This window comes from Sinohyriopsis cumingii, chromosome 5 (genome assembly GCF_028554795.1).
Source record: "Sinohyriopsis cumingii isolate HCF-2022 chromosome 5, ASM2855479v2, whole genome shotgun sequence".
Taxonomy (NCBI): Eukaryota; Metazoa; Mollusca; class Bivalvia; order Unionida; family Unionidae; genus Sinohyriopsis; species Sinohyriopsis cumingii.
The window spans coordinates 101,448,122-101,472,214 of record NC_142965.1 but is presented as its reverse complement, the minus strand read 5'-3'; the positions used below and the strand labels follow the sequence as shown (position 1 = coordinate 101,472,214).

General features: G+C 36.0%; 1 protein-coding gene across 2 annotated transcripts in view; it reads left to right on the top strand.

Annotated features, from left to right (window-relative positions):
- The first annotated feature begins 9,045 nt into the window (after positions 1 to 9,045).
- LOC149799886 (matrilin-1-like) overlaps positions 9,046 to 24,093 on the top strand; it is a 40,730-nt gene continuing 25,682 nt past the window's right edge. Inside the window, exons 1-4 of one of the 2 annotated variants that reach the window (XM_089959328.1) lie at positions 9,046 to 9,255; positions 10,261 to 10,431; positions 17,642 to 18,085; positions 18,803 to 18,937. In XM_089959328.1, coding sequence (XP_089815454.1) covers positions 9,204 to 9,255; positions 10,261 to 10,431; positions 17,642 to 18,085; positions 18,803 to 18,937 — 802 coding nt within the window. In that variant the 5' untranslated portion in view covers positions 9,046 to 9,203. The remainder of the gene's footprint in view (positions 9,256 to 10,260; positions 10,432 to 17,641; positions 18,086 to 18,802; positions 18,938 to 24,093) is intronic. The other variant, XM_089959329.1, reaches the window with a different exon arrangement.

The following is a 24,093-nucleotide window of genomic DNA, read 5'->3' as shown; positions in this document are numbered from 1 at the left end:
AGCACTCAAGGCAGGAAACTAAAAACCATCATTAAAGAAGTATGTAGAAATAGGAAACCACCCAAAACAAAAGGCAGTGAACAAAAATTCATAAATAGAATACTCACGGGCAAAACCAAGCTGGCTAACAGCTTCGGACAGTACATAGGACCACAACCACATAACCCTAACTGCTACCACTGCAGGGTCCCAGAAGACATAGAGCATATTTTTAACAACTGCCATACACTTGAAAAAGAAAGGGCTAAGTTTAAAGTTAAACAGCATAAAATTGGATCCCCTACAACATACCCAGAATTCTTGATGAACACAAACCCCACTATTAATCTAACATTCAAAAATATCATAAGTTTTATATACGAATCCAATCTACTCAAAAAATCTAAGAAAGTAAATCAAAGACCAGTTAAAAATATAACAAATCACTGTTTGGGAATTATGACGGCCGGCTCGGTCTCGTGGGTTCACAGACTGACACAGCCGTTCATAGCCCGAATAATAAAAACCAGTTAAGGACGAATATTACAAAATCACTGTTTGGGAATTATGACGGCCTGCTAGGTCTCGTAGGTTCACAAACTGACACAGCCGTTCATACCCCGAATAATAAAAACCAATTAAGGCCACAAAAAATTAAAATAGGAAAATAGGAATTAATTAAAACAGGACTCCATAATAACATACAAACAACCATAAAAACAAGTTTTCATTCCAAACCAATAAGATAGGGAATCAAAATAAATAAGGAATTGATGAATAAAAAAAAAAAAAAAAAAAAAAAAAAAAAATACTCCTAACCGTCTCCTTGTCTCTTAAACAACATCTGGCTGAACTTTTAAATCAAGCTTCCACAGCTATTTCTACTAACATACTCAGCCAAATCAGGCAATGTTGGCAGACGACACTGAATAATTTGAAACTTCCACGCTGGCAGCGGCCCTGGAAGTATCATCATCCAGCGGCGATGAAGCTGATGAACCTGCACCACCTAAACAGAGTGGAAAAAAGGAAGGCTCTGTCTACCGGAATATCGGACTGGGAAAGGCAATTGATGATATCAAAAAAGCGGGCCACTTCGTCAATGCCACAAGACCGGGTGTCCTAATGTGACCTCATCGCTGCCGACCAATCGTGGCGGGAGTCACATACTGCTTGGTTTGACACCTGGGGCATTTCAATCCAACTAAGAAACACGAGTGTGTGGTGTGACTATTCCCACTCATGTCTATTAGCCTTTCAGTCAGGTTGTTAAGGACTAGTTAGTCCTACACCTGAGTGGCTAAATTAAAAAGTACTCTTTGAGTACATAAAAGCCTGGGGGATGAGGCTCCTTTTCCTTCCCCCAGGAGTAATTAAAAATCACGCAGTGCGTGAATAAAAAAGTGGTACATGTTCAAAAGAACGAAAACCACTATAATCCAACTAACTAACTAACTAATTTTGTTTTAGGGGGATGTTTTCCATCACGTCCGCGCTTTAGCTATAAAGCTAACAGTGTTAGCCATTAGAACCCATTCCACGGAATAAAGACAAAGAAAATGGTGGTAGCAACAGCGTTACTGAATCATTTGATAGGCATTTATTATTGGATAGTAGATGTTACGTTTGTCATGGAAAAGATAGAGAAAGAATTCAAATTAGAAAGTGTCTTGACTGTTTTAATAATTTGAAGGAAGCAAAGGAGATAGGAACAGAAATGATGGAAGAAGAGGAAAAGAGACTGAGAGGATTGATTGACCCGCCTTATGTAAGAGTGGGAAGTTTAAAGGAAGCACTTGAAAATGTCATCGAAGTCAGGTGCTTCTTAGAAAAGATATTGAATTGGACGGAGTGGCGATACATAAAATGTGGGTTGGACCAGCTGACAAAAACAGAGTAAGTAATGAGGAAAGTGATGACGGAAGAGGTAAAGAACATCAAAGAAAAGTGGACTAAGGAAAGAAAAGAAGAAGAAAATAGATTGAGAAAAGAAAGCATTGAGAAACTCAACAATAACTGGATACGAATACAGGAGAAATTCTGAGCGATAGGTCATCCTGACTGGATGCCTGAATCAGAAATAAAGAAGACAGGAATAATGGCAAAAGTTAGAAGATGGCTACATAAGTGGAGGAAATAAAAGAAGAAGATGATGATGAAACCAAAGGCCCTTTTCAGGGCCACTCATAGGTCTCGAAAAGAGATTGACTTTCAATTGCCAACCCTCTTTTTTTATTTTTTTTATTTTTAAAAAAAAAATCCCATGTTAAATTTCCCTTGACGCTATACAGTCCCACCCTGTTTAAATTCCTTTGACGCTATACAGTCCCATATTCCCATGTTCAATTCCCCTTGTCGCTCAACAGTCCCAAAATCTATTTCCCATGTTAATTTCCCTTGTCGCTAAACAATCCCACGATTTTTATCCATGTTAAATTTACATAGTCGCTAAACAGTCCCGGGGGGGGGGGTCTGTAATGCTAATTCCCATTGTCGCTGAATCGTCTCCTTTCACTACTAACATTTGACCCATGACTCGATTGGATAGAGTTAGAAAGGCCAAACTGAGTAAAAGACTTTATCACAGCTTTTAATATTATTTTATATTTATATTCCTCAAGGGAAGTGCCTCTGGAAGCCTTGTTGACGTACACATAATGGTCAACAGGTACTGGTTACCTGACTTGGTCTTAGGTAAGAGACCAACACAACCTACTATAATTCTTCTGAATGGGTCATCAAAGGCAGGACTAGGTTGTAGATGAGCCTTAGGAGCTTTCTGATTTGTTTTTCCTACCACTACACATGTATAACAAGATCTACAGTATTTACCAACAACACTTTTGATTTTTGGGCAATAAAAGCAAGTTTAGATCTTGTGATAAGTTTTATTAATCCCTAAATGACCAACCAAAGGAGTTTCATGGGCCAGACTAAGTATTTTCCATCTGTAAGGTTTTGGAACTACAATTTGATAAGTCACTGACCACTCATCAGAAGAAGGCATCTCGGGAGGTTTCCATTCTCTCATAAGAATTCCATTTTTAATGAAATAACAGACAGGAACTTCAGTAGCTTCAGTTTCCCTAAAAGGAGATCTCAGTATCATTTTCCTGTTCAACGAAAAGTGAATATCGTTTGTCACCCTGATTAGAATAACGAGAATGAGTCGTTAGAAGAGGATCACTGTGATCAATATCTTCTGACTGATCCAAACAAGGAGTGAAAGTGACCTTATCAAAAGCCTGACCATTAAATGTGTCAGCTAAAGAAAAACTTTCCTTATCTACAACATTCTCAAGAGCTTTCTTTGCTATAGCTCTGGTAACTGCACAAGCTGGAAATACATAAGGGAATTCGTTTTCAATCAGATCGACTTTGTGATCCAAGCAAGGTATTTCAGTTACAAGTGGATTAACCACAACCTTGTCACCAGCTAGGTAGTTGCCCTCAGCTGGTAAAACAGAGACCGGTTCGACTATCACGGGTCCTGAAACTAAGTCTGATGACAAATTTACAGAATGGAGAGGAAGATTAACAAAGCCGTACTCTACTCCTTGAACAAGAACACATTCATTAGAAGAAGACTTCTTAGAAAAAGGCAAAGTACCTGACAATAAAAGACCCGGAGAAGCACCTGTGTCCCTTAAACTTGTAATAGGGGTAGGATTGGCCAAATCAACCAAGAGTGATATAGAACCCTTCTATATGAATGGTTCATAATTCTCCATAATAAAATCAGACTGGGTTTAATTAGACCCAACACATGTATTGCTTTCAATACATGACCGTAACATTGATCTCTTAGAAATAAGAGCATTTGGAATAGGCGTGCCTTGATTCCGATGACTATTTTTAAATTTGTAGCAATCAGAAATAATGTGTCTTTTTTCTTGCAATATATACACATAGGAAGAGACAAGGATCTTGAATCAAGCTTCTCTGAAGTTTGCTTTTTAGGAAGCTGTGTCAATTTGAGTTTTAGAAAGACTTGTACTAGGCTGAAATACTTTTCTGCCTCAGACTGTTGAATAGAATTCTTATTTACAAAAGGAACTTTTATGAATCAAAGCATACTCATCGGCGGCACGAGCAGCATTTTCCAAAGTTTCAATCTTGTGCTCGTCAAGATAAGTCTTACTGTCACTATCGACAGAGTTCTTGAACTCTTCAAGTAATACAAGTTGTTTGAGACTTTCATGATCGTTTTCAACTTTCTTGGCTAAATCCCAACTATTAAATAACTGCTCTTTGTCTCTAGCAAATGAAATGCGACATGAGTTTGTCCAGCTTTTTCTCGATAGTTTCTGAATTTTTGCCGATAAGCTTCAGGTACTAACTCATAACCCTTTAAGATGCATTCTTTAACTTTAACATAGTCACCACTTTGGTTAACCGACAATGAATTGTAAATATCACTAGCCTTACCAGTGAGTACACATTTAAATATCTGAGTCAAATGCTCCCTTGGCCATTTCAAATTTTCAGCAAATTTTTCAAAACGAGTAAAATATTTATCTACTTCTCTTTCTCCGAAAGGGGGTACTAACCTAATGTTCTTTGCAAGATCAAAACCTAAATTTGAATTTGAAGCATGAATGTGTTTTTCACTTGCCAGTTCCATTTCTTTCATTTTACAATGATATTTCCTCTCTTTCTCCGATTGTAAATTCCGGTGTTCTTTTTGTAATTCCATTTGTCTTTCTTTCTTTCTTCCGCTTGTAAATCTATTTGATTTTCTTTCTCTATGTCCTGTCTCTCTTCTTTCTGGTATTGTAACTGCATTTGTTTTCTTTGCATTTGTCTTTCTTTTTCTTCTTCCTGTAATTGCATTTGTTTTTCTTGTAATTGCATTTGTCTTTCTTTCTCATTTTCTTCTTTCTGAAGCCTTTGCCTCAGAAAGATCGTATTTTCTGGCACGTTGAATCAATTCATCTTTTTTTAGGGAAATATCTGATTGTTCCTGGGTAGGATTTGAAAGAAAGAGTTCTACTTTTGATTACAATTTAGAAAAAGCTTGTCGATCTCATTAAAGATTTCGAAAACTAAGGGAATTCAAATTTCAAACAACAATGTTTTCCGAAATATTTTAGCAAGAATACAGAAATTTCGAACGAGCTACCCAATTTCTATGTTATATGTTTAGGCTCGAATAAACAGTAACACAGAAAAGGGTGAAAACATCAAGCTTTTTAAAATTTAACAAATAATTTATTTCCCTGGAAAAAATCGGTAAAAATGATAAAAGGAGAAGAACTTACGGAGTCAAGAATCAAATCCAAAAAATAGTCCAATAATAATGTTAAAAAAATCCAAGAATAATCCAAAAATAATCAAAGAATAATCAAAGAATTAAGTAGCAAAATCCCTAGTAATAAATGTTCTAATACTCTCAAGTTCAAATCCTGATGGAAAATCCAAGACGATGACGTATTCTGTAGTCAGTACTGTGTTTATCTACAGCTCATTGTAGAAACACAAATAATGACACTCTGGTGTTGGAAATCCAAATTAAATTTGTAAGCAACGTCTTTCCAAAATTTTTGTGTAAACACCCCTCAAAATATTTCCAGAATTTTAAAAAAAATCCTTTTGAAATTCAACTGATCTAAAGAAAATTATAACTCAAAATCTGGCTATAACAAAATAACTTGACATCAGTGTAAAAAGCCCAAAACTGAGAAATCTCTCTCTTCGCATTTATATTAATACTAACAAATGCGCAGTAATGGAAAAACCGGAATTGCGAAATCAAGGGGGGGGGGGCACGTGATCGTGTTTATGTCACGTACACCAGAAATGACCCTGACGAAAAGGTTGCTACAAATTCTGAACCAAGTTCAGGATTTAGATCAGGATTTAGATCAACACCTGGTGATTACAAAAAGAATGATTCAGTTCAACCGATTTTCTGGAAAATATCGTCTCCAGTGAGCATTTGGTGTTGTTTGAGCTCGGTCAGAATTTCAAAAGGAATTTAAATTCTGGAAATATTTTGAGGGATGCTTACACAGAAATTTTGGAAATACGTTGCTTACAAATTTAACACCAGAGTGTCATTATTTGTATTTCTACATTATTACATTATAATAGTATATAATAGAAATAAATATTTACATTATAATAGTATATAATAGAAAAAAATTGAAAACTGACAAACAGTTAAATTAAAATAAATATGAATTAAATCATATATATATATATATATATATATATATATATATATATATATATATATATATATATATATATAATATAATATAATATAATATAATATAATATCCTTGATTTTCAAACAGTCAATATCATGAGTCAAAGCATTTACCATTTGCTGTGCCATTCTGTTGTCAAACATGTTTAAAAATTAGTTCCCGTTTTGTGACTGAAGGTGCTTACTGCAACTTCCCATTTAACGCTCTATAGTGTGTACGAAGAGAGGTAAACCTGACAACCATCGTAGTTACCAAGACATTCCAGTTTTTCACCCTTAAGATGGCCACCTTAAAGTAGCGAAACATCTGTAGGACACACGGTACTAATTATGCGGAAGAACTGTGAACCAGTCTAAAAATGGGTGAAGAAATAATAGAGTATTTACAGGTTTGGTGGTCCATAATTGGTTAATAATGAAAATTAAAATTTTAGGAAAAATATTTTTTGAGAGCTTATCCTATATGTAATGTAAAAAAAATATTGACAAATTTCTACTGATGCAATTTTAGCATTTTTACAGGCTTAACTCAAGAGTACTAAATACTGAAAGTAGCACCTGATTCATTTGGTGCAGAATCAATAACACGTGTTTCATGCATATGTATGTAAACAAAGTGCCGCGGGTCATATGGTGTTCTTCACACATAAGCTTACACCAAGGTTAGATGTGCATGAAGAATTATAGGTGTCATTATCAGCACCCATAAATTTTAAGTTACTGAATTTTGAATATGATAGTGTTTCCATATGTTTACCATTCAGAAATTTTAAGTTATTGGATTTTTAATATCATGGTGTTTGCATATGTTTACTATGAGAACTGAATCAGTACCATGAGTCCTTAAATATTTGAGTGAGTGGCCACATTATTACCTCCCTTTGATCGGTTTTAATCATAATAATATTATAATTTATTCTTCAGTGAACCTTCAGTACTTCTATTCATTTTCACTGTCTGTCTATCTGTCTGTCTGTCTACCTGTAGTTTCTAAATTATATGGTTGTTTTAAGTAATTTGAAAACTTCAATGCATTTGTTTATTCATTGCCTCATTAGTCAATTAACTATTTAATAAGATTCTATTACTATTGATTTCTTTGGACTCCATTTTCCTAAACATTATTGAGTGGACATTAGTTCTTTCTCACCACATCCAATGCATAATCTAATACTAACTACCATATACAGTAAACAACTTGAATCCACAACCATTCCCACAGTCTCAAAAATAACTTTTATCACATTTTGACTCTACCCATTGTGCTTCCAATTTGACTAACGTTAGCCCACGCTTGAAATCTTACACATATAACGACATTTAAATTAGATTTAAAAATAAATAAAATCCGCTTCGATTTGGTGTTGTTTGAGTTCGGTCAGTTCATAATGTAACCCAAGATACACAGTTTATATACGGTCACACAAATATCTTTTGCTTATAATATTTGTCTTTGTTTTGTACATGTAAAAAAAATCAATAAGTCAATGATTTCTTCAAACAGAAAAGCGCCCAAATGCAGCTATTTACGAGGCGCCTTATATGAGGCGCCACAGCGGACAAAAGCTGATCCAAACAGAACGTTGCCGTGGAAATTTTAATGTCATATGTCCATAATTAAAATTTAACGTGTTGTATCAAAAATGGTTGTCCTTAATGTTCCATTTTCTAGGTCGAGATTTTAGATTGCATCTGTTGAATTAAATAGAAGTGGTTGAAAGTTATATTTTCTAAGTCAATTTTTTTTAGATTGTGTCGTTTGAATTACACGGCGGTGGTTGAAATTTTAATGTCATACGTTGAAAATTCCTAATTTGCCTAATGGTTCAAAGACTTTATGTTGAAAGTTCCATTTCATATGTTGAGTATTAAGATTTCATCAGTTGAATTACACAGCGCTGGTTGAAAATTCGATGCGCATTGTCGAATTTTTAGATCGTACCTTTTGTATTACACGGCGGGTGTTGAGCTTTTAATGGCATATGTCTACAGATTCAGTTTAACAAGTTGAATCACGTTGATTGTGCTGAAAGTTCCATTTTGTATGTTGAGTTTTTAGACTGTATCTGTTGAATTAGAGAGCGGTGATCGGACATTTTATTGTGTTTGTCAGAATTGTTATTTTTATATGGTGAACTGATGTGATGGTGTTAAAAGTAACATTACACACTGTCCACTTCAACAGTTCAAAATAATATCGAGTATTTAAGATACATCATTCGTGTATTCAATTATAAGGCGCCATTACATTTCATACATTTACAGTTTGAACGTTAGGTGGCAGGGTCAAGTTTCGTAAATTGGCCCCTTGGAAATTTCTTAATGGTGTGACTTTTTCAGCTATTATTGTTTACTATTTATAGATATGGATATATTAATGAACTAGATGTTTCGGACTTGTGTTGTTCTTGAAACTGATGCCAGGCATGTACACCTTCCATAGTTACTCTGCAGCATGTTGACAGTGAAATACCAATAGTTGACTATTGAGGGTGCTTCTCGTTCTAAATATTCAACATATGAAATGGAACTTTCACCATAAACAGTTGTGAATTAGGGATTCTCGACACATGAAATCGAAATTTCAGCGACCGCTGTGCAATTCAATATTTGCACTGTAAAATGTCGACATAGGAAATATAAATTTAAACCACCACGGTATAATTCAACATATAAAGTCTAAAATCTCGATCTAAATAATGGAACATTAAGGACATGCAATTTGATCCCACACGTGACAATGGATTTCTCGACATACGACATCAAATTTCAACGGCACTTTTCGTATTGGACCCACTTTTGTCCCCTACGGCGCCTCATAGCTATAAATAGAACACGAGTAACTATGGCCATAATCGAAAGAGCTATTAGTACCTGTATTTCTGATTTGAAAAAGTCCCCTTAAACTTCCCAACTTCCTGGTTTGGTTATACACGTTACATGAAGGTGCTTTTGGCTGTCTGTTTTGTTTGATGCATCGAAGTTTGCAGATTACTTTACTTTTGTAAGCAAGATGTGGCAGTCGGTCTATCCATTATTGGTACTCTTACCGGCTGTTGTTATTGGTGAGTGAAACGTTCATAATTTCGTATGTACTTATCTGGTCTCTCTCTCTCTCTCTCAGAGACACACACACACACATACACACATACACACACACCCACACCTTTTGGGACGTTGTGCAGAAGAGATTACGCACAAAGAATTACACACACACACACACACACACACACGACAATTGAACAAACTGACGAGACACGGTGAACACAAGCGTAACATTTGGCTCAGTATTTGTGTGTGTGTGTGTGTGTGTGTGTGTAATTTGAATTTTTAACGTAGCTTTAACAATTTTTCAGTTATATTGCTACGATGTCTGCAGTGTGGCAGTTATAGTGATGTCTAGCACTGGGGCATCATGCCGCAAGACAGGAAGCATCTGCTCTTAAAACATCCGGTCTTGTGAAGGGTATCGCTGAAATTGACAAGCTTGAATGATAGCTCATCGTTTGAGTGTGTGCGATTTGGCTTTTTTAACGTAACTTTAACAAGTTTTCAGTCATATAGCTACAATGTCTGCAGTATGGCAGTTTATAGTGATGTCTAGCACTGGAGCATCATGCCGCAGACACGTAGCATGATGTCCCAACCAGTCACATTATCCTGACACCAGGCCGACTAGTCTAACATTAACCTCTTAATGCTGAGAACCAAGCGAGGCATCTGTTTGTACCATTTTTTTAAAAAAGTCTGTGGTATGACTCGGCCGGGGATCAAACCACGACCTGCCGCATCCGAGGCGGACGCTCTAACCACTAGGCCACAGGAGCGGTCTCAGTACTTTTGTAACTTACGGGTCACTTTGTCATAAGCAAATAAAATCCCAAAACAATCTGAACAAAGAAATGTGTGTTTTATGTACAGTTAGTCAATTATTTTTTGTGCCTATATAAATAAAAAAACTTAAGCTTATTTATTCGAAGAGGCGAAGGCCAAAAATTGGTGGAAAACACACCATTCTCAATAAGTCTTGATCGGAAAATGGATAGTTTACTAAACTGTCAATGTTTCAGATGACCCATGTGTGTCACATCCGTGTCAGAACAATGGAAAGTGTTTCCTGAAGTCTGGAGGTTTCCTGTGTGCGTGCCTTTATGGGTGGACCGGCGACCGATGTGAGCTGGATGACCTAATGACGGCGCAAGGAAGGGGAACGCATGTCATTTCAGAAAGGTCCGCCTCGGGTAGGAATTCTTGAGTCTTTAATTTGCAATTAAACAGTATTTTCATGAATTGCTTGGTTACATCGAGCAAGATAAATAGTTGTAAAAAACCCATTTAAGATCACCATTCATAACAGCTTGCTAGGTCACGGAACAGCAACGTTTTTAATAGACCCTGTGGGCCTTTGCATGATATATAGAGATAGGCGGTCATGGTAGCGTAGTATCAGGTGGGTGTACGGGGTTCTGAGAGGTCTCTGTCTGTCTCTCTGTCTCTGTCTCTCTGTCTGTCTGTCTGTCTCTCTCTCTGTCTCTCTCTCTGTCTCTCTCTCTCTCTCTCTATATATATATATATATATATAAAGTCACAGAGCAGAAACGTTTTTTTTTTTTTTTTTGTAAACCCCAGACGACACTCACCAATTAGAGACGCGAGGGGCATGCTAAGAGTCTGAGCGACTATTCCGATGATGTATTGATGATTAAATTTTTCCTCTCGAGACCTTCTGAACTTTGTATTCGATTGCTGTCAGTAATTATCTGTCGTGCCTGAGAATTGCTGATATTATCAGATAAGACTGGACTGAGGTCCCTTACTTTACGTGATGGGAATATTCAGTTCTTTCCCATTTCATTGCCTTAGTGCGCGAACTTTTCTTTTGGCGCCCCGCAAGAATGATTTATGGCGCAGGTTGATAGGCAATAAGTCTTTACGAACTAGGTCTGCTTATAAGAGCAATGAGCCTTAACAGCGGGATGCCAAACTATTAAGGCACATAGGCCGACGACGCACTGAGGGAGAGTCGCTGACCAAAGGCAACACACGCTGGCATGTACTGCACGGCTCAAAATGACTTCCCCTCTGCATCCAGCGTTGACATTATCTCTGCACAAGTCTAGGCCTTAGATGACACAAGCAATCAGCATGGTTGTATCACGTAATAATTATCATCCTCGAGTCCGGAAAGGCTTGCGTAGTTCACTGTATAACATCAGTCTGATTAAAACTCAGATCTCCATTGTTCACCACTTAGGGACCATGTTCTGGTGACCTATGTTTTTACCATAATCGCTAATTTTATCACATGATCAGACGCAGTCATATGTCTTGACGTTTGGGAATCTGAGCAGGGTGGCTGAAAAGAATGAATGTGTGCCGAACGACTTGATTCACTTTCTGCTTTTTAAACCTGCATTTCCATTGGTTAATTCAAAGGTCACCATAACATGACCTGTAAGCGGTCACTGTCAGATCTTCACTCAGGACATTGGAGATCTGATTTTAATCTGACTGTGTATAACATAAACATGCAACGGTACATACAAGTCCTATTTTCTAACAATTGCATCTTGCTGTGCTGCACTTAGTCTTGCAACCACAGTTGGTCTGCCGTACCCGTGCAATAAGCTGGCAGCTATATCTACACCACTTCATCTCTCTTCGAGCATTGTTTTCATTTTCCTGTTCCAATGACACTTCAAAATTCATAACTGCCTCATCTGTCTGAAGCAATATATTTGCTTAGAAATTGACTGTGTCAAAATGCAGCAACAGTTTATAGTTTGTAGGTGGCAGTATTTCAGAATCTCATTGGCTTTATAGAACAAGACAATCAGAAAAGTGTTTACATTGCATCTAATACGTTTCTGTCGGTGCTTCCATTATTTCCATACACAAAAGATTCACTACATCTGAGATGTTTCCCTCCCGACAGCCTGAAGTAAATATTATGTCTTTCAGATAATTCTTCCAGTATGTTACGTTGCTGATTCCTGAGAATGATAACGTCGAATATCACCCTGTTCTTGCATGAAACATGAAATTAGCTCCCACTGGCTGGGCTACTTTAGCTGCATTTGCATGGACTGGAAACACTTTCTTTCCTTAGCCTTACCGGAAAGCATCCAAATTTCTAAATCATGGGTCCTTAATGTTATAGAGGCAATGGTAGTTCATCAGTTGTTCTAAAACCACATTTACCCGTTCAATATTAGAATTGAAGTCATCAAAGAAATGAATTGCTAGACGTCTATGTGCCACTTCGTTGTTAGCTGATAGATAAGTGATGTCCCGTTTGTTTGATTTAGCGTTATGTGGATCAGTAAATCCATCACGAACTATTGCTTCGTACTCATCTGAAGGCTTTTTGTTCTCTGTGGAGCTCACATTATATATATATTGAGCAGGATCCGTATTATTCTCTTCCAATGCAATTGATTGACGTCATCAACACTTGTGAAAGTGTAACATCAGATCCATGGATAAGTTTCTGTATTGGGTTCTTTTTCTCGGTTCTTTTAGGACTTGTAGGCGATATGATCATCTGATTTCCAAGATGCCAAGTCGGGACAGTTTCCATGGGAATATCTATTTGGGTGCATACATCGATACGTTTGGTAGGAAGAGGCAATATATCTGGTTTAGTTTATGCAGTAATTTCTCCACTAGCAGTGCAAATAACAATGGGAAATGCAACAGTAGTATGAGCATTACATTATATGCTATCGGAACCGAACGTCCAGCATTTATAATGTTGAGGAGGCGCTGTAACACTTTCCTGCCAGCTTTGATCAACTCCTTTTTATTGTCTTGTTTCCCGGAAACAGGCGGGCGATTTGCACATTACAGCAAAAGCGTTGGGTTTACGCTTCCTCCCTTTATGCTTTATATAACATTGCTTTTCAGCTACCAACAAATCACGTACAACATCGTCGAACACGACGTCATTATTTGCCAGTGAAATCAACATAGTTTCTTCAGTTACTTTATGTGCGCTAGGCCTTCTCATTGATTTAGTCATTCCAAATACATCTGTCTTCATCTAATTTTATGCGTACAGGAAGAGCGTTTATCAAAAGTAAATAGCACTTTAGTTTCTCGAGTGATTTACGATCTAACTGCCCATGCTGCGCAAAACCTATCTCTGGCGTGATCATTTCTAATCATTCCAATGATTGGTCGAAATGATTTGCATATCTTATTGATCCATTTTATACTTTGATGACGCGAAACTTGACTGAAGCTATTGTTAATGCATGTTATTACAAAGTTGCAGATCATAAAAGCTTTGTCCATCACTATTGCTGCTGTCTCCATTGCCTTCGTTTAACTGATGTACACTGCTGCCTCTGGCAAGCTTTCTCACACATTGTAGGACTGGGACTCAACATTATTAATCACTGTGGTCATTGTATAATAATCATCTACAGGATCTTAGAGAACTATCAGATATCCGACAGTTGTCAGTCGTATGTTAACACAGCTAATCATGCGTTATATGCATTCCTCAAAGATACTTTACGATCATACGTGTGGCACTGCCTTCCAGCTATCGAAAACACGTTTATTAAAGCTATCAGCCTTATATCCAGTGGATAGAAAAACTGTCATCCAATTCACGATACATTCATGAAAAAGAGGGAAATGAGTGTTTATCTGAGGGTAAAGTTCGTTTTGTCAAGTTTGTGTGAACTTTCTACGACATCGTGATCTAGATTTTTTCCCCACTGCATGTCAGGTATATTCTCTTGTATGGTCGATCTGCAACTTTCACGTCGTCAGTTACACATCTGTGTATAGTTGAATGTCTTTTGGTCATCCAGTAGGACTTCTAAGACGTTAGTCTTGTTACATGAAAACTGAACCAATGGACCAGGTACCATATTATCAAGCGTACATACATATCCATTGTGCACAAATATATCTAGGACACTATGTGTGACTCGGTTATCGAACCTCCGGATTGCCTCGATTGCAATTATATTGTTTGCAGAATGGTACAAGTTCAGGTGATACTCTGATCTTGTTTCCTGGAGAGAAAAAAAAAATCAAAACAAAAATGTTTTGGTGTACGCTTTATTTTATTTGAAACCATATGCACGATGTATTAGTACTAAGGACGTTTCGTATTATATCTATATTTTCCTGGTATTTCTTCGGATTCACACATCACTAAGATACCACCATACAGAAGCCTTTAAAAATATATGAACTGTCTAGGATACCTTTTTACAACATCTTCTTGATCTATTCCTTTATAAGCGTCTAAATTACTTGATATATCACAGAGTTCTGCATGAACATTAATTGCACTATGCACCATTTCTTGAAAGAAACCAGGATCGGAGTAATAGGAAAAGTCGATAATCCTTCTTCGGAAGACATTTCAGAGAACTCTGACCCTTAGTTTGAACCATAATTTTGAGAAAAACATTATCATCCTATATTAGGATGCTGGTACAAGTGTTTATAAAGGATAAAGGTTGTGAGTTAAACAATTTACTTGAATCCTCCATCAATCCTAATGCAACTATGCACATTCAAAATATTTGCGTGTAATTTTCTACCGACAACAGAGGGTTAACAATTCTAAAATTTCGATTGTTAGAGCAAAAGTGAGTCTGAGTAAGATATGATCTCTAAGATCGAAGTATTTCGGACTGTCTAGAAGAAAATGTTTTACATTCTCTATTTCATTGCAGCCGCAATACGAATAGTTAGAAATCTGGTGCGCATTTAAAGCGTTATTTTCACTACTGCCCTTTGTTCTTAGCCTAACCTGTTACATTCGATCACCAACACATTAATAATATAATAATATCAATTATGACCCTTGCATCATAAATTCTTCCTTCCAACTGCTATATTTGGACAACGTTTTTGGATATCATAAATTCCGATTTATCAATGGGATACATGCAAAAGGAAGCGTCATTGTCAAGAGGTCCAGATAAATTGTTTGACAAATTAGTAGCTTTTCAACATCTTCATAAAATGCTTGTCGTCTTAACAAGTACTTTATACTATCTCTGACCTCTTGCTGATAATATCACTTATTTGTAAATACTTATTCAATGCCTTCCATGTGGCTTGTACATGCCTGCAGTCTAAGCCAATCTCCAAATCAGCACACAGCTCTCCCATAAAAAGATCTGTACTCAGTTCATCCGCGTGTTTTCTCATTGACCTTTCAAAATTGACAAGACATTTCAGATGGCACGTCCTTTCGGTATCAGTGTTACGAACTATGGGCTTAAACTACATATATACATCCAACATTGAGATAGCACGTAACAAGAAATAGTGACAACCAGCACGTTTTGTATAATTTAAAATATTAATTAATTTTTCTAAAATACAAAGCAAATGAATTTGTAGAAAAAACGCATTTGTTAGTGAATTCCTAAAACTCAGAGATGTTCTATCAATTCCAATAGTTCCAATCAATCCAAATACGTTCCATAGGTATTCTGAATGATAACTATAATGTCCTGATGTACTAACACTACAATGACATCATTATGTTTTAGATCCAAACGTTCTTTAAATGAATTTACGTTTAATCCAATAGAGCAATAAATCTAAATATCCTCGAATGTTTCACATTACAACTATTATACAAATGTCTTTAAACGTTTCAGTGATAACCCGTACAGATAGTATGTGTCCCAAAAAGTCCTTGAAATAATGTTAAATCACTGCAATTCCATCGCTATTTCTTCCAGGACCAGTAGTGATATCAAGAAGAAATGATCTGCACAATAATGCATATATATAGAAAACTTTCACATAATAGCTGGAATGAAATACAGAGCTTTTGAATGAACGCAATGGTATTTCGAAATATTGATTGCAGTAAACCAAATCAGCTTTTCCAGTTCTAACCAATCAGGAACTAGATCAGTCTGACCTTTCTACCAGTACCAATGTCCTTGTTGGATCAAGTGTTTACTTGATCTGTTTCAGTACATCAACCTTGGAATTTTATTTATCAAATCGTACTATGCACTATACATGATTACTCTCTAAAGAGCAATCTACGATGTTAACATATTAGCATTAAAATGTCATGAACTAAATAACACTTTTTAAATTCGTTGTTATGAAATGATATACATAATATCAATACACACAACACTCAGTCAGATCATTTACACATGAAAGCATGGCTCTAATTGCAGTATCAAGTTTTGAATAAGAAAAAAACCTCCATTGTTTCTAAATTGCGAATATTTCACTTTTCTTCATTCTGATTTACGCCTGTTAACAGTTTCGATAAAACACCTCCGGGATGCCGTACAAACAGTTAGCTGTTGTTTACTTCTTCAAACTTTCGCACGTTCCTTTCACTTTTTTTATGTAACCTGGATAAGTGCTGCTGATATGTTACACTGCTATATCACGAATTGTGTCATTTAATTTTATCATCATTCCATTTAAGAATGTTTATATAACACATTAAATTATTATTATAATCTATCAAGAACTGTTACATTTGAACAGTGTGTAAGTTTTGTTTCTTCACAGTTTCTCCAACTTTAAGCTTGCCATCTTGTGAAACATTTCTCTTTTGCTCATTCCTTGTTGTCTAATATATTATACAAAGTTCGAAATGAGTAATTATAGATTTGGATTTGGTGATATTTATCGGATAAAGACCCATTTCCGGACTTCGGCACTAATCTATGGTATAATGCACAGGTGGTTTGTCAATTTTCAACTATTTTGAATCTAATAATGTTATGTAATGGAAGATTATTATTATGTCACAAAAGATCTAAGTTGATATTATGTTTTGTACTAATTAAATTGCTTTTAAATTCTGACATTTTGGCCTGTAAAAGCACAGCCCTTAGTGATTTTAATGATTCGATTTGTCATAAATAAACCAAATAAATGTACGATGCTGTTCAAGACCGTGAATGTGAAGTTTTAAAAACATTTAAATACATACCAAAAATGTATTCATATGCGTGCAATTTGATTTTGAAAATCGCACTTATATGACCTTTGACCTATTTAACGACCCTAAATTATATAAAAAAATCACACTTGTCATCTACCGTTTGTTATACCACAAATATCACATTTAATATGGATGTCGGCTTTTAAAAAATACTATCAAAATATTTTTTTCATCGTTTCTTTGTTCAGGATGAGCGGATAGACTCTATGTTACATAGTGGTGTCGGTGCTGCTTAATGCATTGCCTTCTTCAGCTAAGGAGAAAAGAAACTAAAGAAACTACTGATCCACAAGATGCACTTTAATTAATTTGTTTTTTCTAAACTTGAAAACATTTAACACTGTCACAGGAAAACAGTGACAGTTATTGTGGAGAACCGTTGTTGTTATTGTTCATGTTGGGTTTCATTATTACAGCTGCTATTAGTACAACAACAACTAATGCTCTTATTATTGTTATTATTATTATTATTATTATTATTATAGAAACATGCACTATTGATCCGGTTGATGTTGTTTTCGTACTGGATTCTACCGGAAGCATAGGATCTGATGGGTTTCAAAAGGAACTGGACTTTGTAGAACGTTTCACTAACTTGACCGAGGTCGGTGAGAAAACGTTTCATGTTGGTGTAGTTCAGTTTGGACACAATTACATGAAAGCTACCATAGAATTCTACTTGAATAACAATTTAGATAGAGAAACTGTAATAGCCGCGGTCAGACGTATCCAATTTCAGCATGGCGGAATTGACTACGTTGATTCCGGCCTCGAGAAGGCCAAAGAAGTTTTGGAGAGGACAGGAAGGGCGAATGCCATCATGTATGTTGTACTCCTAACGGATGGTGGCCTACGGGATATAAATGCCACACACTTAATAGCCCAGACTCTCAAGTCAACATACCCGACACTGAGAATATTTATCATAGGTAAAATCTGTGAAGATAATATTGTCTTATCCTCTGTTCTTTGATAAGTTACATTAAAATGAAGTGTGAAAAAAATCAGACACAAAACGCACTGCATGTTGATGACTTGGCATTTATCAAAAGCGGTACACAAAATATACTAGATAATTATTCATTCTAGGATAGAGATCATTAAAATCAAGCTAATATTCTATTAAAGATATGGCTTATTGAATTGTAGACATACAATAATAATAATTATGTTTCTATTAGAATGTCCCTCTGATTAAAATTGCGATCTCAGACGTAACGTTGATCTGGTAGCTACATATACCAGCTCATGTTCTTAGGACCTATCAATTTACTAATCAGATTACAGCTTTTACATTTATATGAGTTGAAGACTTCATTCGGAACATATTGTTTCCAACAATATACTTTTTACAACGACGTGTTATTCTGATAGAGTATTAAAACAGGAAGAGCTTGAATCAGAAAGGTCAGCAAAACAGAAACTTTCATCGGTACATGTGAGATCTATTTACTGCAAGTAGATCTTTAGTTATAACAGACTGATTATTGTGATTTCTAAAAAGAATGATTACCTGAGCACACCCACCCACCCACACACACATACACACATATTTATTGCATTCAGAGTCGTTTATTCATTTGATCATTGCGGCAGTTGTATTAGAAAGTAAAGAAAACAAAATGCCTTCGATTTTCCAAGTGCAGGTATAGGGCCAGGCATCAGTTGGGTTATTCAAGATCTCCGGAAGATTGCGTCCTCTGAATCCTACTTCCTACAAGTAAACCAGTCTTCAGAGCTAGCCTCAATAGTTAATTCAACTGTCAGCGTCACTTGCCAGGGTGAGTATAACATATTATCGAGCCAATGTTCCAAGAAATAAATGCGGTAGGTCAGATCTGTTATTCTGAAAATGACATCGAGCAATAAAGTTGTCACTGCGGCATCGCGTTGCCATGGATATATCCTTTGTAAAATTCAAGAGTTCATCAGAGAGAGAGAGAGAGAGACAGAGAGACAGACAGAGAGAGAGAGAGTCGTTCATTACAATCAACATTTCGAAAAGCTACCTTAGTGCCAATTTAATCTGCCAAATTGAAACACGAAATTAGCATTTATCTAAAGACTTGGCCTCAAATGCAACATTGGAATCCTAATCATCAGTGGCATGTGTTGGATACTTTTCCATTTTACACATGGACATATTCCATTTATCACTATTAGGGAAAGTGAGACATGAGAGCATTCAAATCAAACTTTAAAATCAATAGGCCAATCATCTTTCTTACAGCTGGACCGAAGTGATATGTTATTGGTGGAACAAGCAGCCAGTCAAAATAGTTTAAGTCAGGCTGTCATATTTTGTTTTTGCAAATTGAAATCTTGTATCCCTTTTTAAGAACATTTAAGCTCATACATTTTTAAAGAGCTGAAATCCCTGAATAATATATTATATTCGTTCTGTTTTAGACACTGAACTGCAGAAGCGCTCATATTGTTTTCCTTCAAATTAACAAGACCCACTGGTCCATAGATCATAATATACATTGGTGATGCCTCACACACTGACATGTTGAACACTAATTTTAAATTATTTGAACAACATAAATTATTGCCTAAGCTGGTAATGTTTTTCAAGAGTTATTTATCTTTTATGACAGTTTATAAATATTGCCCATTCTATCACAGCTAAATAAGATTTTTTAATTTTATTTTTCTTTCTATTTGCATTTATTAAAAATGAAAAATGAATTATACAATTTTAAACGTAAAAGATCACAATTAAAGAATTTAATTGTATCCCCATATCTAAAAACGATTTTAAAATCGACTACTTGCATGTTATTGGACACAAATATTTAAATGGACGCAATACCACTGCAGAATTAATGGTGACAAGAATAGTAGAGAATAACATATTTAGTAAATTAGCACACCTACACTCTTTAGTTTATTCATTCGTAGAAGAATAACAGTGGATTGAGTTTCTTGATCTAAGTCAACGAAAGCAAAACATCAACTCAAAACCAAATAAATGAGCTGACATTAGTTTAGAATACAGGTTATGTGAACAAAAATTGCACATCTTAAATCTCGCAGAGCATGCGAATTTGTGTTAATCACAAAACCAGAGGAAACAGAGAAGTCACATTCATAAAAGCATCAACAGTAAACACGTACTCCTCACAGCTCATATTCTTCCAGAATGTATTGCTGCCTGTAGGCTGTTATGACTCTGAGGGTCCAGTAAACCTTAGTACATAGTCTCGGCGCATTAATTCACAAACATGTTGACTGGATCCTACCTTACAGCTATTATCACGGTTTTAGATCCAAACTAAACCAAGGTGAAATAACTATTCTGTGTCTTGAGGCTCAGACGTCATCAGTATTGTGTGACGTTCGACCTTGTAATATCGTCAGCCATGTGTTCCAAAACTGCATGTCAAGAAATCCTGACATTTTCCTCCAACGATTTGGCAACATTTTCCAATTCGGCACTTCGAACACTGTAACAGAAATATCTCATAAATGTAATATAAACAAAGCGTGATGCAGTTATCAAAGTGTAAGGTTTTCTGTTGGTAGCATTTTACCACCAAATGTTCATCGTTGTAGCAGTGGGGTTATCCTTAAAAAGGGAAGCACCTTACTATGAATATTACTCAGTAAATAACAAATGGTACGAATATAAAACGTGATAAGGCGTGTACAGCGTACATATTGTCGTAGCAGTATACTAAATGACAGTTTGGAAGAAATTAAACACAAAACATTGAAATAAATACTTTCCAGATGGTATCTAGTTAAACACTATTATGGTCAAAGGTCAAAGTTACTGTGGCTGAAAAATGAAAACTGGTTTCTACATAACAGTTCAGTTCTCGACAATGTGTCTTCACCAACGTGTGTGGATGAATTACACTTTTGTAAGAAGGAAGACAAATGATTATGCTTCTTAGTTCTTCTGTATATTAACCTTCTACTTCTACCCTCTTTAGGACGTCCGCCTCGTATGCGGGAGGTCGTGGGTCCGATTCCCGGCCGAGTTATACCAAAGACTTATGAAAATGGTGCTAACAGTTGCCTCGCTTGGCGCTCAGCATTATGAGGTTAGTATTAGGACTGGTCGGCCTGGTGTCAGGATAATGTGTATGGGTGGGACATGATGCTACATGTCTGTGGCACGATTCCCCAGTGCTAGACATCACTATAAACTGCCACACTGCAAACATCGTAGCGATATGACTAAAAAAACTGTTAAAGCTACGTTAAAATCCAAATCGCACACACACACACACACACACACACACACACACACACAAACACACACACTACCATACTACCATCTTTGGAGCCAACACTCTTGGAAGCTTGATGGATAACGGCACGTCAACATCATGATCAGCAGAGATCATTACGCTTATGTGACTCAGATAAAAATAAAATAAAAAAAGCAAAGAAACAACTCGAAAAAATATTAGGTGGGACCAAATGTAGTCATCTATTACTCTTTTTAGTTTTGGATTTGGTTGAATTTCGATTATAAACGGCTATATTCGCAGTAAATACAGAGGTGTATATAATTAACTATCTGGTGTGTTCGTTTAACATGAAAGTTACTGGGTAAATGGATTCGAAGTCTAGCCATGTAGCAATAAATATGTTATTACTTCCTCTTATTTTAAGTAGGATATCTTGAAAACTATGGAATTAAACAGACCTAAATGCCCACAGACTCCTAAAGCATGCTTAGGTTCTAGTGACCTTTAGCATGTTTTCGTGGGAAATATTTATAATCTAGAATGGAATGAAAGAATCCTCTTGTGAGCAAAATATCACAAGCACAGAACGACACAACAAAAATGATTCTCATATGCAGACTCATTGGGAGATCCCCTTTATATTTTTAACATCCAATGAACTTGATGCAAATATCAAGGTCAAATTGTGACATAGTACGTGCAAGTGGACTTTATCTTGTAAGAACATACCTCTGACACTGTTTGACCATACCTGCCTTAATCTGATTAGTAGATGCATTAACAAGGTCCCATTCAGGTTCTGGGGGACTCCGTCTAAATTTTATGGCCATTTGATCTATTGTCAGTCCGTCACACTCAACCAGCCCTGGCTGACCACCTGAACATGCAATTTGAACTTACGCGAGATAATAGATCGCTCCGCCTACAAAATCATGTGACAGCCTTTTAACTTCCTACAAACATTCAGTATCTGGCTAAGAAATATATTTCAATTTCAGTGATAGGTTTATTAAAATCGATTTGTATTTTTCTTCAAAATGTAAAATTACCAAGGCGCAAAAATGATCCTGCATCATTTATATATGTATATCAAGTTAGCATATCAATGTTTCATTTCAGTAAATTATTAAAATCAGTTTAAAAGCTGCTGGAGAACATATTGTTAAAAGAATTTCACTCCAAAAACAATTAAAGTATTTTGTATATAATCTTGTTTATATTAATTGTATCGGACTTAGAAGTAAATGAATTAAAATATATAAGAAAATCGTAAATAGTTACTGATTCGATCTTTCCTGTTGTACATAATAATTTTAAAGTTCTACTCTGTTCGTCAGATAGAACTCTGATCAATGATACATGTTAACGTAAGCATGCCGGAAGGCAAATATCTGAAACTATTGTATTTCTTTATTTTGTTATCCTTCACCCCTCCTTCAGCTCAGTGAGAAAATAAAGGGTCACTCAAGTATCTTAAAGATTGAGAGAGTGATATATTATTTTGTTGATCTACTTTTCAAATTACAAAGCTCCCATTCACTTCTTTTCGCCGTAATCTATCGAAAGATCGACAAAACATTGCAATTTTTTAAAAATATTTATCATAACCAATTTATTATAGCGACAAAAAGATAGTCGGAAGTAACTGGCGGACATAAGCGATGTCTGGAGGTATCTAATTTACCATCGCTATTTGGTTAATCTATCAGCGAGAGAGACAAGTGGCGATGGGTCAATTCTTGTTGCATTGATACAGTGGGAGTCTTTAGGCCGGACAAGAGAACAAAGAACTCAACCCGAGTATAATTATAACGTGGTTCTTTTCGCCCTAACATCAGAACCTTCTTCGAGAACACCCAAGAACCTCGTAATCCGGTTAAAAATCCATACCAACTCAGAAGCTGCACTAGACAAGAACAAAAAAATAGTCGAACATGTAGAATGTTGATCCACCTTGTTTTTTGTGTGTTCCTACATCAACATGTGTTATCAGGGCAAGCATACTCGGGAACTTCTGCAAATATACTTTTATTATTATTATTATTATTATTATTGGCATTTAGGCGTGAACCTCAAACAGGTCATCCAAAGACGACCTGCATAAGGTATAGGGGGCGAATTAACTTAGCTGTGTCTATTACTCTTTTGGCTGAGCCACTGACCAGACCTACGCTTGGTCAGACGCCATCTGTCCCATTAATCTGTGTATCTACTTACGTAGTGTCTAAATGTACACGAAAACAAAATGAAACCAGATTAATTTCTAAAGAATAATTTATCCAGGAATGATGAAGAGGTTTTTTGTACTCGTTTAAAATATTTGTTAAAAATCAATATATTACCTTTTGCTAATGGTAAACATGTTTTTTTTTTTTTTTTTTTTGCACGAGACATATCACGGTGGCAAGGTTGGGTGCCTTGTATTCACCGTTTACAAACACGAAGTGCTCAAGTAAGCGTGCATTTGCTATGTCGATTACAGCTCAGTATGTCTGAATATTGAGAGAGAGAGAGAGAGAGAGAGAATAGAATGACATGGTATTTGCAGTTCCTTATTTTGAATCTCCTAAATTGATGGAAAATATAAAATACAATCTTAGTTACTATTATCATGATCAGATTACTAAATTTCTATGCCTATGCATCTATATTTGTAAAGACTATGACACGTCTAATCCTGCAAAGTATCTTACCCACTGCGTGCAAGAAAGCAAGAAAGAGAGAACAAGAGT